The sequence below is a fragment of the Saccopteryx leptura genome, chromosome 6 (assembly GCF_036850995.1).
Source record: "Saccopteryx leptura isolate mSacLep1 chromosome 6, mSacLep1_pri_phased_curated, whole genome shotgun sequence".
NCBI lineage: Eukaryota > Metazoa > Chordata > Mammalia > Chiroptera > Emballonuridae > Saccopteryx > Saccopteryx leptura.
The window spans coordinates 65839305-65866032 of record NC_089508.1 but is presented as its reverse complement, the minus strand read 5'-3'; the positions used below and the strand labels follow the sequence as shown (position 1 = coordinate 65866032).

At 36.1% G+C, this 26728-nt stretch overlaps 1 protein-coding gene across 3 annotated transcripts in view; it reads right to left on the bottom strand.

The window, feature by feature from the left end:
• WDR72 (WD repeat domain 72) overlaps positions 1-26728 on the bottom strand; it is a 224710-nt gene that overhangs the window by 131960 nt on the left and 66022 nt on the right. For all 3 annotated transcript variants that reach the window (XM_066341869.1, XM_066341870.1, XM_066341868.1), the window contains exon 14: positions 9839-10038. In XM_066341869.1, coding sequence (XP_066197966.1) covers positions 9839-10038 — 200 coding nt within the window. The remainder of the gene's footprint in view (positions 1-9838; positions 10039-26728) is intronic.

Sequence of the window (26728 nt, the reverse complement as noted above, 5' to 3'; positions counted from 1 at the left end):
TGGATATATTTTTCAGTAAATTCATGCTCCTAGTTATTATGAATAAAGCTGAAGTCTTAATACATTTTGTTTTTACCAGCATAGGGAAAATATTTTATTAGAATAGATGCTCTATTTTTTTTTCCTGAGAATTGCTTCCTGTTACATTTTTGCATTTGTTGCTCTCTTAGGGCCTGTTTCAACATAAGTCATTGGGACAGAAAAATTGTCCCTGTTGGGGTTCTTTTAAATGGGTCCAGATGGCACTCTCAGTCAATAAGTGAGATTACAGACAGAGACCTCTTTCAGTAAGATGAACAGATCCATATTTGGGGTCTGTAAAAGGCTAGGTCTTGATATACCTGGACAAGTCACAGGTTTTAAAAATCAAAATCAACTTACAACTGAGAAGAAAAGAAAAGTAGAAAGGAAAAGAAGAAATGAGGGAGAAAAATCTTTGTAAACGGATATAGGTGGGTAATACAGGATTGACATGACTGCAGAATTCATAGCTTCTAATATATTTGTATAAAATGATTAATGAAAATTGAAAGATATGCTTAATAAATTATGGTACACTGTCTCTAGAGTAAGCTAACTACAAATTTATAATGTCTTTTGTTTAATTCTTATTCATGTTTTTATACTAGACTCTCTACTCCAAAAGTCAATTGATGATTATAATCAGAATGTTTAATTCAAGAAGAAAATTATAATCTTAGATTCTCAAGTTTCTTAAGAATTAACAAATATTGTGGGGTTAGAGGAGGAAACTGAGATAAATCTGTACTAAAAATAACAAACATTTATTTAGTAAAAAGGTTTACATTGGAATTAACAGAAAAGATAACATTTTTTGAAACCAGCTAAAACTAAAGCAGAACAAATCCTTTTTCTGGTAGAAATCACAACTGCCTATCAGCAATTATAAAAACAATAACATTGACCTTGAATCAGCTTAAAGGTCCTTGTACACCATTATATTATCAGCTTTATGAATTTTCAGTTGCTATCTCAGCCACAAATCCAATAAATGCAGAGTTGGTCAGTAATAGAAAGATGATTCTTTTACAATCTTCATTGAAAAAGGTTTCTGAGAAAGCACACAATTCACCAGCATTTTCCATGTTAAAAATAATAGCTCTTTCAAGTCCTGCTCAGTTCTCCTCTAGAAAAAGACTTATATGTCAGATAAACAACAATAAAATTCAAAATTAAATTCAGTCAAAACTAGAAACGATTTTAATAAATTTCATCTGCAACCTTGGTAAATCAATAGTCATCTCAAAGATTTTTAAACATGGAAATTTTTTATTCAACATCAGGATATAAGGTAATTATTAAAACATTTTTTTTTCTCATCCTGAGTATATAATTTCCCTGGCTTCATGTATCTTAAACATAACAGCTAGCAAAGTAGAGAAACCCAATGAAGAAAGATCCCTTACATGCAGTTATTATAATTAACAGATGATTCAATATCTATTACTGCCAGTCAGGTATCATAGCAACCTTGTATTGCAGAAAACTGCTAGAAAATTCTTTCAAAACCAGCAAGAGTCTGCTTTAGGAAAATCATGGACAACACCGAGGACATTATTGGTTATCAACATCTGTGGGTATTTGTATAGGCACAGCCACAAAAAACCCTACCATCTCTATGAAAAGGGTATACACACAGAGAAGATGAGAGGGCCACAGAAGATACACTAACATACACTAACAAGGGAATCAAAAAGAATAGTTACCCTGCAGCATAGAATAGGCACACAATTTAGAGCCTATTTTTATACTAATTCTTTTTTACTGAAGCTGGAGAGCCCGAATTCAACTAAACTGTGATTGTGACTAAACATGAACCAGGGGGTGGAAATAATATTCTAAAACTGCACTTGTACCATTTTATCACAAGTCTTAAATTTGAAACTCCAAGTAAATTACATTTAAAATAATATTTAAACTCCCACTTATGAACCCTTGATACTCATTTGTAAATCTACAAAAGAGAAAAGAACAGGTTACTCTGAACAAGAACCCAATATTGATTTTTCGGCGGTGCAGTAAGGCATCTCCATTCTATTTGGCTGCTGTCAAAGCCACTCTTTAACAGCTGGAGTCAAATTGCACTATTTACAGCAAGAGCCCTTGTCAAGTGGACCATAAGTATTCTAACAATACACTATTCAAATGGCACTTTGCCACACAAATTGCTGACTTGATGAATAACCTATGTCAATGACTAAGGCCAATATAAAAGTTTCATTTTTACAAGAGGTTTTACACTCACACATTAACTAAGCTTTCTTCGAAGAACTTTTAAGCTATATATTTCAGGCCTTTGGACACTGAAAATAATTAAAATCTGTTTAAATCCATCAAGGGAACTGACAACATTAATATGGATCTGGTGTTAACTACATTTGTCACACAAGTCAGAACAGTGTCCTTCTGTTCCTGGCACTGCCCACCGGCACGTGCGGCACAATGCAAGACTGAAACCAGCCACGCACCATGAAATACGGGCATTCTCCTTTTGTGCCTTGATTTACACGGCCAACAAATGTCTAGAGACAAGCAGGGCTTTGAAGTCCTGTGAGGAAATTCAAGGTTGCTTCTGTGTGCAAGGGGACAGCTGGAGACATTTAATGGTGCATTTCCTACTTTTTATAGTGACTCGGAGACCGCCTAAATTAGTTTTGAAGCAAAGCTGTGATATGCTTTTCATAGTTTTCCTCAACATTTAGATATCTTTGTACCAAAAAAAAAAAAAAAGTTTAAACTCATACCACAATAAGAGAAAAGGGACATTCTTCTTTAAGCAGTTATATAAAAAGTATTAAATATTACAAAAAATTTTATTTGACTTCACAGCAGTTAATATGTATATGAAAATACTAATGAAAATAGTTATACTTTACCAAAAATTTGTATCACTTCACATGTGTTCAAACAGCATACTTCCTTATATATTTCTTCACTATTGTATTGTATATTTCCCTAGTCTATCTTACCAGGAAGGGTGTTATCATCTAGGCACTGAAGTTTTAAGTTTGGATTTACAAAATCAAAATACTTAAACACCTTAATCCAATATTTACAGAAAAAAATTCCTATATTTTCATGAAAGGCTTGCATGTCTAATAATAAAAATCTATTTTTAATTATAGAAAAATCAATGCAAAATATTTTCTACATTAGAAAAAATAGGTACATGCTGTTAGTTTCTTTAAAAAGAATACACCAGAAATTAACTACTGATTAAAAAAATAAAAAATTATTATTCTATATTGAGGATTTACCCCTATATAATGCAATTGTTTTCAAATAAGTAATGTTTATTCTTTTCTATAGTGATTCAATTTTTTTTAATGAGAGGAGATAGAGAGACAAACTCCTTCATGCACCCTAACCAGGATCCATCTGTAGCCAATGCTTGTATCAACCGAGCTATCCTCAGGAGCCTGGGCTGTTGCTAGAACCAATTGAGCTACTGGCTGTGAGAGTGGAAGAGGGAGAGAAGTGGGAGAGAAAGCGTGAGAGAAGCAGATGGTTGCTTCTCCTGTGTTCCTTGAACAGGGCTCGAACCCAGGACATATGCATGCTGGGCAGACACTCTATCAACTGAGCCAATGGGCCCGGGGCCTATAGTGATTCAGTTTTGATAATTAAATAAAGATTGTTAAATAAAAACAGAGTTAATTTGCAACATGTAATATTGACAAAATTATTATTTTACTATTTTTGCATATAAATTTTCAGGTGACATTTTGAAACTACTCTGGTTGTACTTTAAGTTTTTGTGTCAGCCTGACCAGGCGGTGGCGCAGTGGATAGAGCGTCAGACTGGAATGTGGAAGGACCCAGGTTTGAGACCCCAAGGTCACCAGTTGAACACAGGCTCATCTAGTTTGAACAAAAGTTCACCAGCTTGGACCCAAGGTCGCTGGCTTGAGCAAGGGGTTACTTGGTCTGCTGAAGGCGCACGGTCAAGTCACATATGAGAAAGCACAATGAACAACTAAGGTGTCCCAACGAAAAACTGATGATTGATGCTTCTCATCTCTCTCCCTTCCTGTCTATCTGTCCCTATCTATCCCTCTCTCTGACTCAAGTTTTTGTGTCACACAATGTGAAAGAACTAACGTTTCGTTTTGACAAAGTAAGAAGTAGTAGTGTGGTCCAGTTTTCTATTGGTGGCTACCAGCTGTGTTTTATGAGAGGTAGTACAATAAAGTTCTAATAAGATTTTTCATCAAATGTCACCAAAATGACATTACCTTAAGGTCAACTAAACGTTCAGAAAATAAAAACATATTTTTACAAATCTCAACTGGAATGTAAGTAAATGTAAATGAATTCTTTATTTGCAATCAATTTTATATGTTTAGAGAATGATGCACATATGAGTGCATTAAATAAAGAAAATTCCATTTTAAAAATCTTGCTTGAATTAGGAGCTATAATGTACACATTTGTTTTCTACAAAGGACAGATATACAGGTATAAGAATTTAATGAATTTTGTCAGGTGACAGACTTAAAACAAGATCATTTGGATTGCATTCCACATATAGCACCGAAGAAAGTAGGGTGAGTTGCCTTATTAAATATTCAGATATCTAGGGAGAGTCGAAGGTGTTAGCTATTTATCCAGTTCATCCTAGAACCCCATTATCTCCAAGTCCAGAGAGTACTATCTAGATCAGAAATTGGCAAACCAAAGTCAGTGGGCATCAAATATGGCCCACTGCATGTCTTTGTAAATAAAAATTTATTAGAACACAACCTTACTGTTTAAGAATTGTCTGTTGTGGCTTTCTCGCTCCAACAATAGAATTGAATAGTTAAAATAGCAAAAAATCTGGCCTTCCAAGTCTAATATATTTACCATATAGTCCTTTAAGTGTGCTTATCCCTGGTCTAGCTCAACAATGTACAAAACTAATAAAATGTAAACCACTTATGTAATTTTAAACTGTGTGGTAGCCATATTAAAAATATAAAATAAAGAGAAGCAGGTGAAATTGATTTTAATAATATATTTTATTTAACCTTATATATCCAAAATATCACTTAACATGTGGTGTTAGCCAAATTTCAAGTGGTCAATAGCCAAATGTGGTTACTGGCCACCATATTAAGTAGTGAAGATTTAAATAGGGAACCAGGGGGAGGTTCCTGGGGACCCATTATATAGAAAATCAGTTTGTTTGTTTGTTTTAAACATTCCCAGAACAATACAATGGGTCTAAGTTAAAGTATCCAGTTGATCCCTTTACTCATTTTACATAAAAGAAATTCAGAAAAAGATATTAAAACCAACAAGCCATCAGACAAAATAGGCCTTCTCTCCTTAAAATATAATGAAGCTACAAAAATTTCTGTCATGTAGAGATGATTTAATAAGATTGTTTATTTCCTACTTTGAAGCTGATTTTCTCCCACTGCAATTTAAAAGGTTTCTATCTCCTTCTATCCTCAGCAGAATCTGAGAAAATCAGTTCCCCAGCACTAATATGATATTGTATTTCTTCAAATCCTTTAAGACCTTGGCCCTCTCCTACCTCAAAGGCTTTTCTTTGTCTAGCTACACAAATTTAACTCCTCTAGCATTTAAAATTGTACCCATTTTTAAAATGGTTTTTTGTAGTCGTTCTATTTTAAATCTTTTCCAAATCTATATGCATTCCTCAAATGCAAGAAGAAAATATGAATAGAGCAAGCTAAAGAATTCCAAATATTGTCAAACAAAAGAGTTCACTGCATAGATCTTACATGCTGTCCTCCCAGTTAGACAGTTCACGCCACCATTTGAAAGTATTTCACTGTGTTTCATTAAAATCTATACTAAAAAAACCCTGAAACACACATTAACCTTAGACAAATCTAACTTTCACAGATTTATTGTCCCTCATTTTTCCTACCTCTACAATGACGGTTATTTAAATCCTCTTCTTTAAAATGAATGTTTTTGTAATAAAAACTCATGAATCATTTTATTATATTAACAATAAGAAGAATGAAGAATTTATAAGTTCTCTTGAAATTCCATGCTTAGCAAATTCATAAATAAGATTATGATAAAACAATCTCAATGGCTCAAATTTAAGAGAATGAAATGAAGAGATTCACCACATAACTGAAGAAGATATAACTTAGGAAAAGCACACACACAAAAAGCTCTAGTTGGCTCTAGCTGGTTAGCCCAGAGTGTTTTCCCAAAATGCCAACGTTGAGGATTTAATCCCCAGTCAGGGCACATAAGAGAAGCAACCAATGAATGGACAACTAAGTGGAACAATAAATGAATGTTTCTCTCTCTCTCTCTCTCTCTCTCTCTCTCTCTCTCTCTCCCTCCCTCCTCCCTTCCTCCTTCTGTCTTTCTAAAAGCAATAAAAAATACTCTAGTTAACAGTAAATTTAATAATATTAGAAGCATAGTATATAGAACAAAGGAAGTGATAGCTGTATCTAATTCAATTCTCTTACTCTGTACAGAGTGAAGGTTGAAAACTGTAGACATCTGATATAAAGGGCAGCGGCTAAAAAGTAAAGTGGGAACCAGCCCAACAGTAAGAAAACAAGACCCTGGCATTATATTGCTTACTGGAGTCATGAAAGAAATAAAATTATATAAAGAAAATGAAATCTATATATACTATTATTACTACTTAAAGCATAGCACTGAGGTCCTTCAAAAAGTTGAAAGAAATAGCAATCAGTTTACCTTATGGACACTAAGCTAGTAAAATGGGCACTTGATGAATGAGATTTGCTCCTGCAAACCCTAGATATCTGACATGCATGAGTCAAGAGACATCTCCAAGTTCTCGCCTACTATTCTAACGTACAATAATTCCCACTATTAGAATCACACTTTATTATGAATAGAGAGCAACAAAGCCACTTTAAGATGGAAATGCTTGGCAGTCAGCTGGGCTCGCTCACTGAGCTGAGCCTATGTATTTCAACCATATAATTCATAATATAAGTGTTGTTCACTTTTCTGCCTTAGGATACTAAGGCCTATGACTTTCCTCTTCTTTTTAATGTTAAAGTTTTATCACATTGATGACCTCTTTCAAGTTAGGAACATGAACAATAGTTTTGGGAAATCTAAAAATAATTTGACTAAATAAGAGAAAAAAGCAGCTGTTGCCTTGTGTTGGGCAGATAAAATGTATTATGCTCACTTTACTAAAGAGGCCATCGCCCAGGTGATATTAATGTGTGTTGGAGATCATTGTAACCTGGGGCTTGGTTTTGGGATTAAGCCTTTCCCACCCTTTTTGCTGTAGGGTGGTACAATCCTATCATGCCTCATAGAAGTGACTTTGTATTAGAGACTTCCCTGTTATGTATATTGGATTAAGGGTTTGGATTTCTACACTATAAAATGGGGACGGAACGAGAGTTTGCGCTCTTGGTTCCTGGGATGATTAGAGGAGAGAGTAGAGCCAGCAGCAGAAGGAGGCCACGTGGAGTAGGCCAGGAGAAGCAGCCAAGATGGCAGAGTGCTGAGTGAGATGCCAGTTTGTACAGAGTTTGTATCTGGGATAAGGAAGGAGATGGGGAACTGAGGAAAATAAGGCTGGTGAGCTAGAAACCTTTGATTCTAGGAAACTCGGATAAGTCAGTGGCTTTGTGAGCACTGAGTGTGACTGGGTTTTGGAGCCCAGTGTGTATTTTTACTTGCCTGCCGGGTGCAAGCTAGGATTAAAGGCTATGGCCCACCAGTTTTTGGCTCCATGGTTTCTTTACCGACTGTCCGAATCCAATGCGAACCTGCATGGGCTGGGTGGCTGTGATGGCAGCCCTGATAGCCCTGGCTACTGGCTTTACACCTTGTCACTGGTTTCAAGATCTGAAGGAGGAAAGTATAAACAAACTAGGTGGCCTAAATAGAGTCTTAAAAAGAGTGATCCAAAATTTAGGAACTTTTCAATGTATTTATATATCAGCTTTAAACAAGGAAAATAGTACGTTAATGGGCTAAAAGGGGATGTCTGCATTAGATTTAGAGCTCAGCGAGTGAATACTCCGTCTCCATGGCCATCAATGGCATATGTAATTCCACCTCCCTCCTCTCCCCCACTCCCTGTAGCTTTGCTACAGTGAGATTGTGCTCAATTATGAACACAATTGCAATTATATTTATCATTGTAAATTAAATGATAATCATTCTAGCTTACATATTCATTTCTTGAGTGTTTGGTTTGTAAGACTCAGTTCTCAAAAGGTTGATAAAACCTGGTCTCGAGATCTAAATCAAGCCACTAAATCTAAAAAGCTGAAGATAACATGCTCATGCCCCCACCTCCACCCTGCAGCTTTTAGGCAGAGCTTGAGTGGCTGCCTGGCCTTTCTTGAAGATGACACATCTTTTTGTCTCTCTCACTCTACGTACACATCAGCTGAAATAAAATTTTATTTAAAGTCCTTATTAATGGTGTTTTAACAGTCTTTATATCACTAAAATAATAGAAAATGTTAATAATATGTAACAACAAGAGCTAAAATTTAACTTAAAAATCCCACTCCTGGAATTATATAGTCTATTAAATAACATTGGATATGAAAAAAAAGTTTTAGGTTTATAGATGTGTAACTTACAAAACTGAAACATAAAACATAATCCAAATATTAAGCCATGGAAAAATAATTCATATGAGTAATAGTATATATATACACAGTACACGGGTATAATTCATCCATTAAAAATAGGTAATAATATAATATAGTTTTACATGGGAAAATACTACAGTAAATATATGCACATGTATAGCATAGTTATAACAAGATAAGAAGATAACTTAGGGGTGTAAATAACAAAAAGAAGAGTCCCTTAAAGAAATCAAGTTGAATTATTATATCATATTAGGAATAATAAAACTCTTGCAAATTTCTGTGAAGCTGGTTGACTTGGTTTATGAAAACAAACGCAAACTCCAGCCTGACCTGTGGTGGCACAGTGGATAGAGCATCAACCTGGAATGCTGAGACCGCCAGTTCATGACCCTGGGCTTGACCAGTCAAGGCACATAAAACAAGCAACCAATGAACAACAAAAGTAAAGCAACTATGAGTTGATACTTCTCATTCTTCCCGCCCTCCTTTTTGTAAAATAAAATCTTTTTTTTTTTTAATGCAAACTCTATCACTGTGTATTAACTGAGGCTCAGCAGCTTAAAAAGCTGGTGATCCTAGAGATAGGAGAATAAATCTAAAGAATTGTCCATACAATGATCCAGTTTTTCTAATACATTTTTGGCTTATTTGTACAATTATCATTATAAAAAAAGGTCTAATACTCTCAACTAAAAAGGAAAGAAAAAAAAAAAAAGACCTAGACCACAGAATGTAGTGGGGTTTTTTTTTCCTCTTAGCGGTGGAAAACCAACTACTATTTAAGAGTTAAAACAAAATTGGCTCAATGTCCTGGCTGGATAGCTCAGTTGGTTAGAGCATCGTCCTGAATCATAGAGGTTGCCAGTTTGATCTACAGACAGGGCACATACAGGAACAGATTGATGTTCCTGTCTTTCTCTCTCCCTCCGTTTCTCTCTGAAATCAATAAATATTTTTAAAAAATTTAAAAAAGAAAATGAAACTAAAATTGGCTCACTTTTGATAAGTTAGAACCTATTTTATATAAAAAAAATGCTATACCAAGAGTAATAATCACTCAGAAAGTCATCCTGATTAGCTCAAGGTCACTTGATAGATATGTCTGGTAGATGCAATCAGTTAAGTTCTTGTTTTTCCACTGATATTTGATTTCCACATATTTATGAAGCCATGTTAGTTCTTAGTTAGGGTTGATGATGTTCTTTGTAAGCAACAGCTCAATTTGAACTTACCTTACATGAGGACTTCACCTGCAGACTAGTGCAAGACATTGGTCCAAACTGGTAGGAGCTGGAGGATCTCTGTTCCACACTTCTGTGCTTACGTGTCTCTGTGGCAACTGAAAGTACAGACTCAGGCTTTAAAAACTGCGAATCATCACAATTAAGAATAATTCTTGCTCTTTCTCCCGTCTCATGTCTTTCCAAAGTGCCTGGAAAACAAGATTAGAAATAAAGAAAATTATGCAAAATATTTACTCCAAAAGAATGCAAACAAAATAGTTTTAACAGAAAAATTGCAATTCTTTATTTCTTATTTATTTTTCCCACAATTTTTTTAATTATCATGCCTTACTAACTTCCTGCATCCAATAAACAGTTTGAAAGCTTTCTCTAAATTATTCAAATCATGGGCTCACAAAGCCTGAAACTATGGACTTGAAAAGTTCACCTTCCTCTCTGTGCTTTTTTTCATCCACCAAAATTAACAAAGTATACAATAGCTTTTAGCAGTAAAATCTCTTATTATTATGCAAGTAATCAATGACAAAAATCTAGGGAATATTTCAGTGTCATCTCTTAGTGTTCCAACTCAAAACAACAGAGAGTCCACAGTGCTTTGCTTGGGTTCCTAAGCTTAAAAGATTTCTATTCCTGATAGATATATAATTTCAGTAAATAAGGCAGATAAGAACACACATGTTTTATATTACTACCTCACTCATCCAAGTGTTCTCACAGCCTCAGGAATGCTGGCTACTCGAAAGTGTTGTTATTGTTGGTATTGTAGCTGTTACAACATTTGGCCATTATTTCTTAAGTTACTAGAGGGGAAAAAATCCCTTTCCCCTCTTCTCTGCCATTCTTGCAGTTTCAGAATTTCAAAGTGTTGGTAAATTTAATTTAAAGTTAAAAGGAACAAATACAAATTAGAGCAAAAGTATCAGAAAACAATTCACAAAGAGTTAGTGTTTTTATGATATACAATGCCAGATGCTCATTGAAATCTCAATTAAAATGAATTAAACATGGCCATTGTCTCATATCAGTTATGAGTTCATTTGCATTATTCATACCATATTGAATATACTACCTATATCCTACTAATTAAAGAACATGAGAAAAATTGACATATAACCTAAATACAGATTTTATTTCATGTTATTCTTTTTCTACCAATGAGAAAGAAATAGTTGTACTATTTGCTAAGAAGAAAAAAGATTATTCTTACTGATGGTATTAGGAAAATATCTATTTAAAGTAATTACCGTTAGAAAACAGAAATAAAGACCTGACCTGTGGTGGCACAGTGGATACAGCATCAACCTGGAACACTGAGGTTGCTGGTTCAAAGCTCTGGGCTTGCCCAATCAAGGCACATATGAGAAGCAATTAGTACGAGTTGATGCTTTTTGCTCCTCTGCCCCTTCTCTCTCTCTCTCTCCTCTCTCTAAAATCAGTAAATAAAATCTATAAAAAATAGAAATAATGGTTCTATACCACTATGGTCTTATAAAGGTAGGTAGATCAATTTGAAGATTATGACTGTCCAACCCTAATTTCTCTTCCTCTTTTCTATATCTTTCATTATAGCAACTAAGCGACCATTAGTGCTTTGGATTCTGAATCATTAACAATTACTATGCTGAAGTACTGGACAAAAAATGTAGTCCCTAGTCTTTTAACAATAATACTTTTTATTTTTGTTTTAACCTTCCTACATTCATAAATTACCATATTTAACATAAAACATAATAAATATGTTATTTTTCTGAGGTTTCTTTGTCTATCAATATTGATTATGGCTTCAAGAAATGAAGTTGGCAGCAACATCAAGAAAATCCTTTCTCTCAAGAGTGACAATAAGAAGAGTTTCTCAAACTAAAGATAATAGTTATTACTACTTCATGAAAATAACCATATTCCAGAACTCGTAACTGCAGCATCTGGCAAAATTCACTGTCTCTGGGAGAAATTTCCCTTTGAATATTAGTAACACCATGGATATTTTCTTCTCTCGGGTTTTCTGTGTTTCTTCAAACTATCATATTTTTTAAAGATTTTAAGAATTCTTTGGAAATAATTTATTACACTGCAATACTCTTGAAATGTGCCTTATATTATTTTATATATTCACATATATTATTCTATACATAATTCTTACACAGACATGACTATTTTGTGTATTTCTTATTTTTAGTGATAAAAATAGTTTACCTACAACTTGTAAAGTTGTAATCCATTTTCATTTATAGATAACTGATCAGCTGAGCATCTCCTATGTGCCATTCACTGTACCAGATGCTGGCAATAGGGAGTCAACAAGAATGGCTCAATCCTGGTCCCTCTGGAGCTTACTTAAAATGTAATGGTAGCCTGACCAGGCAGTGGTACAATGGATAGAGCATCAGACTGGGATGCGGAGGTCCCAGGTTCAAAACTCCAAGGTCGCCAGCTTGAGCGCAGGCTCATCTGGTTTGAGCAAGGCTCATCAGCTTGAGCCCAAGGTCACTGGCTTGAGCAAGGGGTTACTCGGTCTGCTGTAGACCCCCGGTCAAGGCACATATGAGAAAGCAATCAATGAACAACTATGGTGCCACAACAAAGAATTGATGCTCCAAATATTTTTCCCTTCCTGTCTGTCTGTTCCTCTCTGTCCCTCTCTCTGTCTCTGTCACAAAGAAAAAAAAATAATGGTAGTGCAGAGGCAAAAAACATCTGAAAATGAATTTGCTATTTAAAATAAGACATAAGCTATTTTCACTACAAACTAATATTTATTCTAACAAAATATTGAACATGTGGTTTTGTGAACAATAGTTTCCATCATGATTAATTTTATAATACTTGAAAAATAATATTTTGTTTCAAAGAACTGGTTGTAACACAAATGTGACAAAAAGAGTGGTTAAAGTAGTCAATTTCTTTAAGAGTTATCATAGACAAATAAGTAAATTACATATTAAAAATAACTTCATTTTCTAAATTCAGGACAACAGTGTTTGAAAGCCCTCAGTCAAACCACTGACGGTGAATAGATAGGGATTCCCATGTGTGCCAGTTATTAATTTAGTGTCTCTTAGTTCCAAAGCCACCTTTCACTGCCTGCTCTAGAAAATGAATATGGTCTCTTTAAATATTTTTCTTTTAACAGCTGTTGCAGCATTAATTTTTGTGGATAAAAGGTGCTGGAAAGATCTGTAGAAGAAAGGACTTTTTCTTCTCCGTTCTGGGATGCTCTCTTGCAGCAGCCAGACTCCTGCCATACATGACAGCCAGCAGCTTCCCCCGGGACACTCTTTGGATGGTTTTGTAATAGAGTGCCTCCAGGGAGACATCTTGCAATGAACAGCTTTCCTTAGTACCCTAGAGGGCATATTTCTGGCAACACCAAACCACATCACAGCATCTTCTCTACTATCCAGGGACCACAGCTGTGAGATCTCCAGTGAGGTCAGGATCTTAGCCCTGGGAAAGACCTATGTCTCGGGCAGCCCAACTCAGCTCTACAGGTAGTGATAGCTCATTAATCTGCTATTCCTATATCTTTAGTATTCATTAACCAATCCCTGATCCTCTTAATTCTTTATGCTAAAGTTTCTCTGCTCAAATTACTGTGTCAATTCTCTCTCCTGATTAGACCCTAATTAATATATGTAATAAATCACTTCCAATGCAAAATGTTTCTTTAAATATATCCCTAAAATTATGAAACTTGGCCCTGGATGGTTGGCTCAGCAGTAGAGAGTTGGCCTGATGTGTGGAAGTCCTGGATTCGATTCCTGGTCAGGGCATATAGGAGAAGTGATCATCTGCTTCTCCACCCCTACCCCCATCTCTCTCTCTCTCTTCCCCTCCAGCAGTCATGGCTCCTCGAATGGTTTGAGCAAGTTGACCCCAGGCACTGAGAATGGGTCCATGGCTTCACCTCAGGTTCTAAAGTGGCTTGGCTGCTAAGCAACGGAGCAGTGACCCCAGATGGGTGAAGTATCACCCCATAGGGGACTTGCTGGGTGGATCCTGTTTGGGGCACATATGGGAGTCTGTCTCTCTGTCTCCCTGAAATGTTGAATAGTCTAGAGAGAGAAAATAATTTAAAAAATGAAAAGCCTAGCCCCTTGTGGCACAGTGGATAGAGCATCAACCCGGAATGCTGAGGTCGCTGGTTTGAAACCCTAGGTGTACCTGGTCAAGTCACGTACAACAAGCAAGCAGTGAACAGTTGGTATTTCCCACTACCCACCTCTCTTCCCTCTGTAAAATCAATAAATAAAATCTTTTTTAAAAATGCAGAGACAAAGGAAGTGATGAGAAGGAAGGAAGAGGGAAGGATAGAGAAAGAGAGAGAGGAAAAGAAGGAGGGAGATGGATGGAGAGAGGCAGGGGAAGAGAGAAAAAGAGACAGAGAGAGTTTCAACTTTCTAGTTTTGTTCTCTTGAGGGGTGACATGTTCACAAAACCATACAGGTTTCGAGTGTACAATTCAATAAAACATCATCTGCATACTTCATCATGCACCCACTGCCCCATGCAGAGGCTCTTTCTATCCCCATTTCCCCCATTTGCCCACCTCCGCCTATTTCCCCACCCCCAATTCTCCCCTGAGGTCTCTGCCACAATACACGCTTACATCCTTTACAACAAATGACTCCTTCTCATAAAACCAACTTCTTTTGGCCTTGACAGCTTGCTAGCTACTTAAAGGGCCCAGATAAAGAGGGGACAGAGAAGATGATTCTACTGTTGTAAAGGTCAAGTTTGAAGACATTCAAAGAGACATGCAAAGTTAACATTAACATGCAGAGGTCAGAGCAGAGAGACAAAGGCTTAAGCATTATCAGCACAAAACCTTTACCAGTTTCTGTACATAAAGAGGAAAGGAGGAAGATTCAGAAACTGTTGGAAATCAGTATGTTGCTAAAATACAGTTGTACTTTAAATGTATTTTGATGGTCAATATTTATAGTGTACATAGAGGTTTTATTTTTGTTTGTTTGTTTTAGTGTGAGAGAGACAGGACAGGGAGAGAGATGAGAAGCATCAAGTCATAGTTGTGGCACCTTAGTTATTCATTGATTGCTTTCTTATATGTGCCTTGACCAGAGGGTTCCAGCTGAGCCTGTGACCCCTTGCTTAAGCCAGCGACCTTGGGCTTCAAGCCAGCGACCTTGGGCTCAAGCCAGTAACTTCTGGCCTCAAGCCAGCGACCATGGGTCATTGTCTACGATCCCATGTGCAAGTTGGCGACTCCAGCTCAAGCTGGTGAGCCTGCACTCTAGTCAGCGACCTCAGAATTTTGAATCTGGGTCCTCAGTATCCCAGGTCGATGCTCTATCTACTGCCTGGTCAGGTTTGTTTTGTTGTTAAATAGGGCAAATAATCACTTTGTATTGTGCCTCTTATGGAATTGGATTTTTTTTTTTTTTTTTTTTAAATATTTTATTTATTGATTTTTTAGAGAGAGAGAAGTGAGAGAGAGAGAGAGAAGGGGGAGGAGCAGGAAGCATCAACTCCCATATGTGCCTTGACCAGGCAAGCCCAAGGCCTCGAACCGGCGACCTCAGTGTTCCAGGTCGACGCTTTATCCCACTGCGCCACCACAGGTCAGGCACTGGAATTGGATTTTTGAAGTATCAAGCTATGTTAAAGGAAGAAATGCACCATGAACAATGCTGCCTTCAGTTGTGACAGAAGAGCAAAGCTGATAGTAAGGAGAGCACTTTTAGTTGATCAAACATGCCTTTTCTTGTATCAGACCTGAATATCTACATGAGGAAAGGGAAGAAGGAATATTAATAGTCTACACGTTGATTTCCTCCAACCACCAGAAGTTGCGCCCTTAATCTTTTTGCCTTGTAATTTGCCTACATATTTAATATTTGCTGTCTTCTATCTAAACATTTTTTCACAATGAAAGTATCACAGTCTACTATCAATTAATGAATGGCTTTAAATTATATATTTAAAAGTCCAAGCCAGACAAATTTTATATCCCAACTTAATAATAGGTTTGCTAAATCTGTAAAAAAAAAAAGCAATTATTTTTATTCCAAAAAGGACAAATATGGTTAAAAAAAATCATAGTCACTTGATGAATCCATCTACAAATGACCAGAAGTAAATTAAGATTCAAACACAATTCCCAAAATAATTAATGTATTATCACATTGTACAAAACATTTTATTAACTTTTAATTAAGTTAAAAAATTATACATAAATACATTTGAGACAGTAATTATCTTACTATATAATTCATGGTGCTTGTCCCCAGAAGACTATTATAGAAATTGCGTTGCTACAGGAATATAAAACCCTCCCAGTCCCCTAAAATCACATATATTAACCAACAAAATTTTCAGACAAAAGTAAAACATTTCCTATTACATATTCTGCTTATTATGGTATTGTGAGAAAATAAAAAAAATAAAAAATTCCTATTATGTGACAAGAGTGAATGAATATAAATTGCATTTTACATAAACAAACTTAACACATTATATATTAGAGAGGTCTTTTTCTACATTAGGCTGGCATTTTCAATCTTACTCCAGAAAATGTATAGCTGATGGGGGTTCTGACCAGGAATAGAGGATTCTAGAAGTATCAAACTTGGCTAAGTAGAAAATAACAGTGGGGGGTGGAAGGGAGTAAATCTGAAAATATTAAATTAGGCATAAAGGCACATACTTTCATTTCTAAATATATCTGATTATAATAAATTCAGCTGTAACATAGACTATTGGGGATGAGGCTCATTTTCTTCTACAAAGGTCCTAATATGCTAAACTCAAATTGGCTTTGCATCAACCTTCTATACTTTAAGGGTTTATAGAATACACTTTGACCAAGTCCCTGACTACCATGACCTTAACCCCAGCTCTGCCACTGCCTCCAGCACATTCAGAGCAAAGCTGGGATGTATCAACTGAGCCACACTCAGTCCTCACATCTAATTTTGACCACTGACCTCCGGAAGAACAAAATAAAGGGGAAGAGGTGAGGTGGAATAAAAAATAGAGATCAAAACACATAGAGCTTTAGAGTCGTTGAGATGTATAGAAGGAATACAAAGAATGCATTAATTTTAAAGGAGACTTTTCTGGATAAGGCATTTGCTTATTAAATACTCCTGAAACATGCACTAACACCACAGAATCTACTAGGTTAATTTTTAAGCTCACTCTAAACTTCATATAATTTACAACCACTTTAAGAGGTGAATGTTTACAGAAAAGAGTTTTTGCATTATGATGTAATGTTTAAACATTAAAATTATATAAAAACTTTATATTTACCTATTAATTACAAAACATGAAAAAGTATTGAAAATATCATTAATTTTGTTGTTTGAATTTTTTATACCAGGCATACTCAGTGTTCAATTTTACAATATTCCAAAAACAGATCTTTTCTCTCCTCATGCTCTTGGTTGCACATTAAGTTCCTTGGGAGAGATTTGATTTTATCATTTATTCACTTTTGTGTCAATTAATTGAATTAGTTAACTATCCTGCTGCATTGATCTGGAATTTTGCCTGGAAAGAGGAAAAGAATTCAAAAAAGAAAAATTGGGGTACAGTCTCCTGAATAAGGTACTGGATGAAATGGAAAGACCACAATATTTTAACTGGAATCAGTGTCCCCTTGGGAAAAGGCGTGGTTTCCTTTAGACAAATAATGGCAACCAAAGCTCCAGCAGGCATGTCAGGGTTTTGGTTTGAAAGCACCAACTCCTGGTGTTCCCTCACTACAGTCCTGGCTTCCCAGTGCCACTTGTAAAACTTCATAAAATGTTTCTGCTCTCAGTGTCACAAAAGGCTTCACTCATCTCTCCACTATCCTGTTCCATGGACTCACTTGCCCAGGGGAACCTCAAGGGACTATCCTACTTAAGCACCAATATGACAAGCAGGATACTAAAAATAATCACTCATTACCTTCATCCTTATATGACTCCTTTTCTTGTAAATATAACGGAATAGCACCCCAGTGGTTATATTATTTCATGTCAAATAAGGACACTGCAGATATAATAAAGGTTTCTAAACAGTTGACTTTAAAATGAGGACATTACTCAGGTGGCCAGGACTAATTAGGCAAGCCCTTTAAAAACACTTTTCTCCCGCTGATGGAAGAAAGAAAAGTCAGAGAGATTTAAAGCACAAGAAATATTCAAAGTACCATTACTGGCTTTGAAGATGGAGGAGGCCTGGTACAAGGAACAGAGAGGACTCTGGGAGCTGAGATTGACAGCTTGCTGATAGCCAGCAAAGACCTCAGACCCACAACCATAAAGGCTAAATTCTGTCATGGACTTGCTTGAGCATAGATGCAGATACTTCCCCGGAGCTTCCAGTTAAGAACCCAGTTGGCTGCTATCTTGACTTGTACCCTGTGAGAACCTAATTGAGCTTGTCTGGACTTCTAACTTACAGAACTGTGACATAGCAAATGAATGTTGTTTTACGCTGCTCAACTTGCGGTGATGTTTTACACAACAATAGGAAAATAATACTACTAGGACTTGCAGCAGTACCTTTCTTCTGGACCACAGATTGAGATCTCTTTTATTCTTTTTTCACTATTTTATGTAAGAAATCCTGCCTCTTTAACAAAATAACTAAGCACAGAAATGAAGAAAATAATAAATACAAACAAATGTGAAACCTGATTAGACAGTACAGAGAATAAACCCAGGAAATAATATAGAGAGTGCATGCAGCAGCATACAGAAGAGAGACAATCTGAGAAAGAGCAGCTATTGGCCATTAGGGCAGTTACTGGCCTATCATATAAGGGCAAGGATGGAGAGAGAGAGAGAAGAAGAACATTGATGAGGAAGTGATTTCAGACAAGTCAAATACCTGCAACCCAAAGAATGACAATAGAACTTGGGAAGGAGGTAACCTCAAAAGGAACAGTTCCATTGGAGTGGTGTAGGCAGAAGCCAGATTACAATGTGTTAAATAAATGAAGCAAGAAAACAAAGATAGTGTATAGATGGAATTTTGTAGAAAATTATCAATTACTTTGAGGAAAAGGAGAGAGAAAGATAATAGAAGTCCACAATTCTACATCCAAAACATTTAGGACCACGGGGTTTTAGAATCCAGGATTTTACAGATTTTGGAGATAATGCACATATGTATGTATTCTAACAGCTATAGCAGAGTCTGGGAGAGCAGACAGTAATCAGACATGTCATATATCTGCACTGAAAATTAAAAAGATATTTGGATTTGGGACAGTGAGGTAAAGGTTTGTTTGTGTTGCTATACTACAAACTGAAAAATAATTTTTGATTTTAACTTGTGGATAAAAATATGTGGACTTGTATTTAAAAGAATTGGTAGCTAGGAGGCCAGACCTAATGAAAGAGATATTTCAGATAAGTTGGTAGAATGTTGTTTTGCAGAATACAGGATATCTCTCATGCATTTGACTTCTTATAGCCACAGAGGTAAGCTAAATCATTTAATTTCAAACCCTCAATTTTTCTGATTATTTTATTTATGTCATTTATGATTAGAATGCAATGTATTGAAGATTCTTTTAGGTCCACTGCTTTAACAAAAGCACAACTTCCTTTATAAAATCACTGTTGAGGAGTATCTTTGCCAAAAGACCAGTCTGGGAAAATAATCATGGATGTAAAAAATGAAGACAAAAACATAGGGAACATGTAACAGCATGATTTTCAAACTACACTTAGAGTTGATACTTCAGGAAGGAAGTAAAAAAAATAAATAAATAAATGTGATGACTAATGAAGGTTACATCTCCAGTGTAAATCACAGATTAAAAAGTAAATTATTTTGTCAAATCTTATTCCAGTTATTTCTTTGGAATCTTAACTTATAAATATTCTTAATTTTGATCTATCAGGAAAAAGTACAATTCATTTAACTAAATTTACAAAAACAACTTAGTATCTGTTCAACTAACAAACTCCTTGTAATATTATATCTATGTCCCTCAGTGGGCTTCTGGTACTGTGATGTCCAAGCCCCTTGCCTTCCCAGTGGCCTAAAAGCAGAATGGAACTACTTACACTTGAATGTGAAATGCACTGGGGAAAATAGCAGGCCAATTCATGCCTCGGACTTTTTGACAAGGCTGAGATGAGCAACCAACATTTTTTGTAGCACACAAGATAAAATCTGACAACATTCTCAGTCAAATTCTCTGCTCATCACTCCCAAGCCTAGAACTTGATCTTTGGATTTGTTTTTACCTGATTCATCCCTAGAAACACAAAAGATCTTTCACATCAAATTCTAACAAGAAAGTGAGTGGTACAAGTTGGATACTATTGATACACTCAGATGAATCAAGTACATCCAATATCCTTTCTCTCGCAGCCCAATCAAAGAATCTGCTTTCCCGTAGAATAACAATCATTACAGTCCACTGGGTCTTGCTTTTCCAATCGTTTGTGTGGCAGCTGGCTACTGGGAAGCTGCTAGGGAATTGAAAGGAGGCAGCATGGGGAGGGGCAGATGGCTCGTTTGGGTTTATTTTGCCAAACATGGCAGCTGTGAAACCCACTAACGTTCCAAATGTCCCTATAAAATGCTGACAGAAGGGGGCCAAACCAAGGAGGAGCCACAGAGCAGCCATGCTGACATGTTCCTCTTTCTCCTGCTGTAGAATAAATCCCCATGAACATTAAATGCAGATATGTAACAAACACATCCAGCCAGCACTTGATCCAGAAGTGTAATCAGACTGCAGGAATCGGCTAAAACCGATTACAAAGACTTTCTTTACTAAAGTAAAACGCAGGAAGACAGCAACTGACAAAGGAAACAATAAGGGCAGAGAAGGATGCCATTTAATTGGTGAAAGTAATTTTGTAAGAGCAGAAAATATTTATTTGCATAATTAGAATGAAATTGTCTGCTATTCATATTTGATTCTGAGCATGCAAAAATGTTCCAGAGACATCCTAGAAATACCACAGTAACATGCCTAACAGATGTTTAGATGCCAGAGATTTTTTTTTAAAAAAGGTGAAATTGAATAATTCTTTAATTAAAATGTACATACACACACACACATCCTATATATGTTTTGCCAGATAAATATTAATCACATACTGCAGAATTTTAAAAATAAGTCAGGGGTTATTTAAAAACAATATACAACCATGTTCATATAAATTATAGTTCTGTAATAAAATGTAACTAATTGTTCAAATGTTTAAACTCATAAAGACTGAGAGATAAGCATACCCAAATTTGGGAAAAGGAAATTACTTGTGCTTCCTTTGTTAGTAGCCTTTCAATATGACATCTGGATTTTAAACAGCACAGCAGAAACTACCCCATGCAGATCTTTTATTTCCTTGAATTTTTCTACATCCTTGGAATTTTCTCACTTTGAAAAACTTGTAAAATTGTCAGATCAAATTAACATTTATGCAGTTTCACTGAAGTAGAGGTCCATGTTCCCTAGATGGAATTACAGAATACTCTTGTGTTTGGGGAGGAGGAGAATGTGGTCATGCTTGGTGGATGAATGTGCATGTGTGTACACACATGCATGGAAAAGTGTCCATCAAGACTTGGTAGCAAATTTTTTAAAAATTATACAATAAGACTTATATGCATCTCTTCAGAGACCCAGTGCTAATTGTTGTATTTAACTTGGTAGAAAATAAGGTTAAATTTTTATAATTGTATTTTTTCTCTGGTGTTAAAAAAGTGGGGGGCCCAACATGCTCTACTCCAGAGAGCATGACAACATCCACCCCTATGTCCCCAAATCTCAGACCTACTAGGGGCATAGTAATTACTCCTTGCTGCTGGGCTCTCACCTTCTGGAGACTGCGGATCACAACTCCAGCCCGATTCTCCTCATCCTCCAAAGAGGAACTGAAAACACCAGCTCCCACCTGACCTTGTTGGGCAGATAAAATATATTATGCTCACTTTGTTAAAGATGGTACTACCCACCGGTCACCCAGGTGATTGCTTGGGATGGGTGTGATTATATTAATATGTGTTGGGGAGGGGCTTTCACACCAAAAGGTTTTAAAAGAGAAGAGTGATTATGTTCTAGGAGAAGCCCATGCTGTAGGAGAGCAGAAAAAGGCCATGTGGAGGAGGCCAAGAGAAGCAGCCAAGATGGTGGAGTGCTGAGGGAGAAGCCAGTTTGTGCAGAGAGAAGGAGATAGGGAACAGAGGTGAATGGGGCTGGTGAGCTAGAAACTTTGATTCTAGGAAACTCAGATAAGTCAGTAGCTTTGTGAGCATTGAACGAGTGGATTTTGGAGCCCAGTGTGTGTTTTTACTTGCCCACCGGGTGCAAGCTAGGATTAAAGCTAATGGTCCACCAGTTCTTGGCTCCGTTGTTTCATTACCATCTGTCCAAATCAAATGCGAACCTGCATGGGCCAGCCGGCTGTGATGGTGGCCGTGGCTACTGGCCTTACAGACCTATTCTCCCCTACTGTACTACCACTGAGTAATTCTGACACTTTAAAAATCTTTGAGATTACTAGTTGTTCCTAAACTTTTTCAATGACATGAACCCCTTCAGCAGGTTGGGAAAAACTGTTATAAAGTACTGCACCCCAGATTCTGAAAGGCACCATACCTCACTTCATCGAGTTCACGTAGAGACATCCAGACCAGATAAATTTTGAAGAGTTTTATTAAAAGGAGGAAATTTTAAATATGCCTGCCGCATATGGCTGACACAGGGCATCTGCAGGCCCAAATCATGCAGTCCCCAAAACATTTCAGGGGCTGTTTATATACCCTTGATCACACATGGGCGGGGGAGAGCATGACATTATGACACAGTCATTAACAAGATTATAACATTTGTCTAGGGAATACACAGAAACATTAAGACTTTCAAGGTAACACAATCAAAGATATTTACAAATCTTTCAGGGTTCCTCTTCCCTCACTAGCTTAGAGGTATTTTATTCTCAAGATTCCAGGAAAGGGAGGAACTACAATCAATGTAGGGTGGTATGTAAACTCTGCCTCCTATTGAAAGAGAAGAAGTTCCTCTCAGTTAACCTTTATTTTAGATTTAAAACTAAATGACTCAAAAACAAGAAGTTTCTTGTAAGCCAGAAACTGCTACATTGTTCTCCCTCCCCTCCCCAAAGGAGGGACAGGACAGGAAAGCCTGACAGGAAAGTCTGACCTTTCCTCCCAGAATACCAATATTAATTTGCAGCTTTTTGGTACCTTACAACAAAACAATGAACATTTTTTCACAATATTGGTTTAAAATGTTGCTAATAAAATGCATATGATCATAAAGGATATTACTTATATTGAAATACAATCATCAAAACACTTTAAAAAAACAAATTTACATACTTCCTTATTAATGTATTGAGTAACAAGAGCTAGTGGTGTGCCTAAAGGTTTATGGCGTGAAAAATATAGTTGGAGACATTGCTGACAACTGTAATGTGATATGAAAATATCTGTGACATCTATTGACCATAAAGTCACAGGTACTGCTAATGCTGCTGTAAAGTGTTCCTTATATTCAAAATGGACAGAAATAATTAATTTCATTCAGAGTTCACAAACCCTTAAAAAGAGACTGTGGATTGTGGAGTCAGTGAAAGGAAATGGCTTTCTAAACTCTCTTTACACCTCACCAGGTGTTATATTAGTAATGGAAATATTATACTAATAATTGGATAACCCTTATAAAAGACTTTTGCAATATAAAAATAAATATGACATATGAATATAAGTCTCTATAGATTAATTTTTAAAAAAGATAAAACACTGGAAGTGTAATCTACCAACTGTTAACAAAGATTATCAACAAATGTTGAGATTCTATTGATTTTTTAAAAATGTTGTCATTATATTATCTGTATTTTTTTAGAGGTGAAATTGATATAACATACAATGGACCATTTCAAAATGTACAATTTAGTGACATTTTAGCGCATTTACAATGTTGTACAACCAACAACTTTAGTTTCAAAGCACTTTTATCACCCCTAAAGAACAGTCTGTAGCCATTAAGTAATCACTCCTCATTCTCCACTACTCTCATCTCTTAACGACCACTAATCTGCTTTCTATCTCTATGGATTTGCTTATTCTAGATATAATATATAAAAGAAATCATGCAATCTGTGATCTTTGTGTCTGGCTTCTTTCAGTTAGCATATAGGATTGAAGGCTTATTCAAGTTGGAGAATGTATCAGTACTTCATTCCTTTTTAGGGTCGAATAATATTGCACTGTATATAAATACCACAATTTGTTTATCCACTCATTCATTGATGGACATCTGGGTTGTTTCCGTGTTTGGGCTATTATAAAAAATGCCACTGTGAATATACATGTTCCTATGTGGACACATGTTTCCATTTCCCTGGATCTATGCCTAGGAATGAATTGCAGCTTCATGCAGTAGTTCTACGTTTAACTTTTGAGGAACTGCAGGACTGTTTTCTCGAGTGGCTACACCATTTCATACTCTCACCAGCAATATAAAGGGGGTCCTATTTCTCCACTTCCTAGGCAAAACCTATTCCTCTGCCTTTCTTTTTTTAATTACAAGCATGTTAGTGAATGTAAAGTGCTAATCACATTGTAATTTTGATTTACCTTTCCCTTCTGGCTAATAATGCTGATAATCTTTGTGTATGCTTGTTGGCCATTTGCATTTTTGAACAAATATCTATTGAAGTCATATTTGTGTTTAAAGAAGATAAATATTAATTAAATTAAAAAAATATATTTGTTTTTTCCCCACATGTCAGGTGCTGTGTGCTAGCTTCAGGAACTAAAACAGTGAGCAAGTCAGATGCAATTCTGGTCCTCACAGTACTTTTAGGCTAACGAGGAGGACAAATATAAACTCTGAATTTGCAAGTACAAAAGGGGATGTACATTGTGTTATGGGAGCAAGTACCAAAAACTCTCCCCTATGCTAACTTGTTCCACTTCCGCCTTTCCACCCACCAAGAACTCAGAATACTCATCACTACATTTGGGCATGTTAGCATATACTATACACCACTTTCTTATATGCTGTCCTATATTTTTTTCAAATTATTTCAAAAGTATAAATTTTCCTGATTATATTGAAAACTCTTTGGGGGGGGGGGAAGGCCATATGTGATAATTAATATACTCCACATTTATTTCATCAGAATAAGAAATAATTGTTTATTTCAAGAAGAAGAATGGAGCCAGGGACACTGAAATTTTCAGTACAAACTGGTATGGTAATGTATGAAGAATTTATAATAAGTAACACTTCATATTTATTTAGTACTAACTGCCATTAGGTGATGGTCAGTTCTTAAGGAATTAGAAGTTGATGGGTGGTGTGGACTGGAAAGGGTAGTACAAAAATCCAAACCCAGAAGTCTCAATCCCAGGGCTCATGGTCATAACTACTGTGGATGCAAACTCCTAATTAACTTTGACAATTGTGAGAATACTTAGTAACTAAATTGCAGATAAAGTTCATACAAGTGTGTACATCTGAGTGTACACTCACACATGCACACACAAAATACCACAGGAGTCAAAATCCCAAGTTATAGTGTAGCTGTGATAACAAGGGCCAAGAGAAAGAAATAAAGATCCAAAAAAAATTATAGGCAGTAAACTGAAAATACACGTTGAGTAATAACATCAAAAACTATTATAATGAAGAAGAAAGGGGCTTAGCTAAAGGTTATTTAGGAAAACTTTCACAAAAGGGTTCCATCTGTAATTTAGCATAACAAAATAATGTGGCTTTGAGAAAATGAAACACCAGAGAGACTATTACCTGTCCGATGCCACATACCCCAAACCTACCTTTAACATTCATATAATGAAATTCATACTCTGATTGCTCAGACAAGGCAGTTGACACAACATAACTTTACCCTTGTGTCACAAAGAAGTGACTTTGATGAGGAAACCAAGCACAACCGTCCCTCAGACTAACAGAACTGGAAACTAGTGGATTTTTTTTTTTTTTTTTTTTACAGAGACAGAAAGAGAGTCAGAGAGAGGGATAGATATGGACAGACAGACAGGAATGGAGAGAGATGAGAAGCATCAATCATCAGTTTTTTGTTGCGACACCTTAGTTGTTCATCAATTGCTTTCTCATATGTGCCTTGACCGCAGGCCTTCAGCAGACCGAGTGACCTCTTGCTGGAGCCAGCGACCTTGGGTCCAAGCTTGTGAGCTTTGCTCAAACCAGATGAGCCCACACTCAAACTGCCGACCTCGGGGTCTCGAACCTGGGTCTTCCACATTTCAGTCCGACACACTACCCACTGCGCCACCGCCTGGTCAGGCAGAAACTAGTGGAATTTTTATAATTTTTATTTTATACACTGTATACTGTAAAAGAAGGTGACCAAGTATAATGTGTGAACTGGAAAATTACTTTCCCATGTAGTGATATTGTCTGATGAAATAAGAATTTAACCACGTTTCTATTTCATTGAGAAAAATCTAGCTGCATGTTTCTAGGGAACTATGTCCTACATATATCTATACCCTTGACCCTAAACAATTAAAGCCAACAGATATAGCCTAGAAGATTAAACAATGGCTATTTTTTAAAAAATATGGCCTATTAGCTATTAGTTGACAAACTTCTAATGATCTTTCTTAATTTTATTCTTTTAATTGTCTTTTTTTATGACTGTGTACTTTGAAACCACAGAACAACAAATGTTTCATTTATATGGCATCATAATATACTGAATAATTTTCTGCTACTAATTTTACTAAGAAAAATTAATTAAGAGAGAGAAAATTTAACCACTGTGGTTAAAACAACTCCAAAATGTATCGTCTTCTCTCTTACTTCCTCAATTTCATATGCACAGGCTTTGTTCCAGTGGCCTGTTTATAAGGTGGTTGTTTTAAAACTCAGAATGTGTTCTCCCA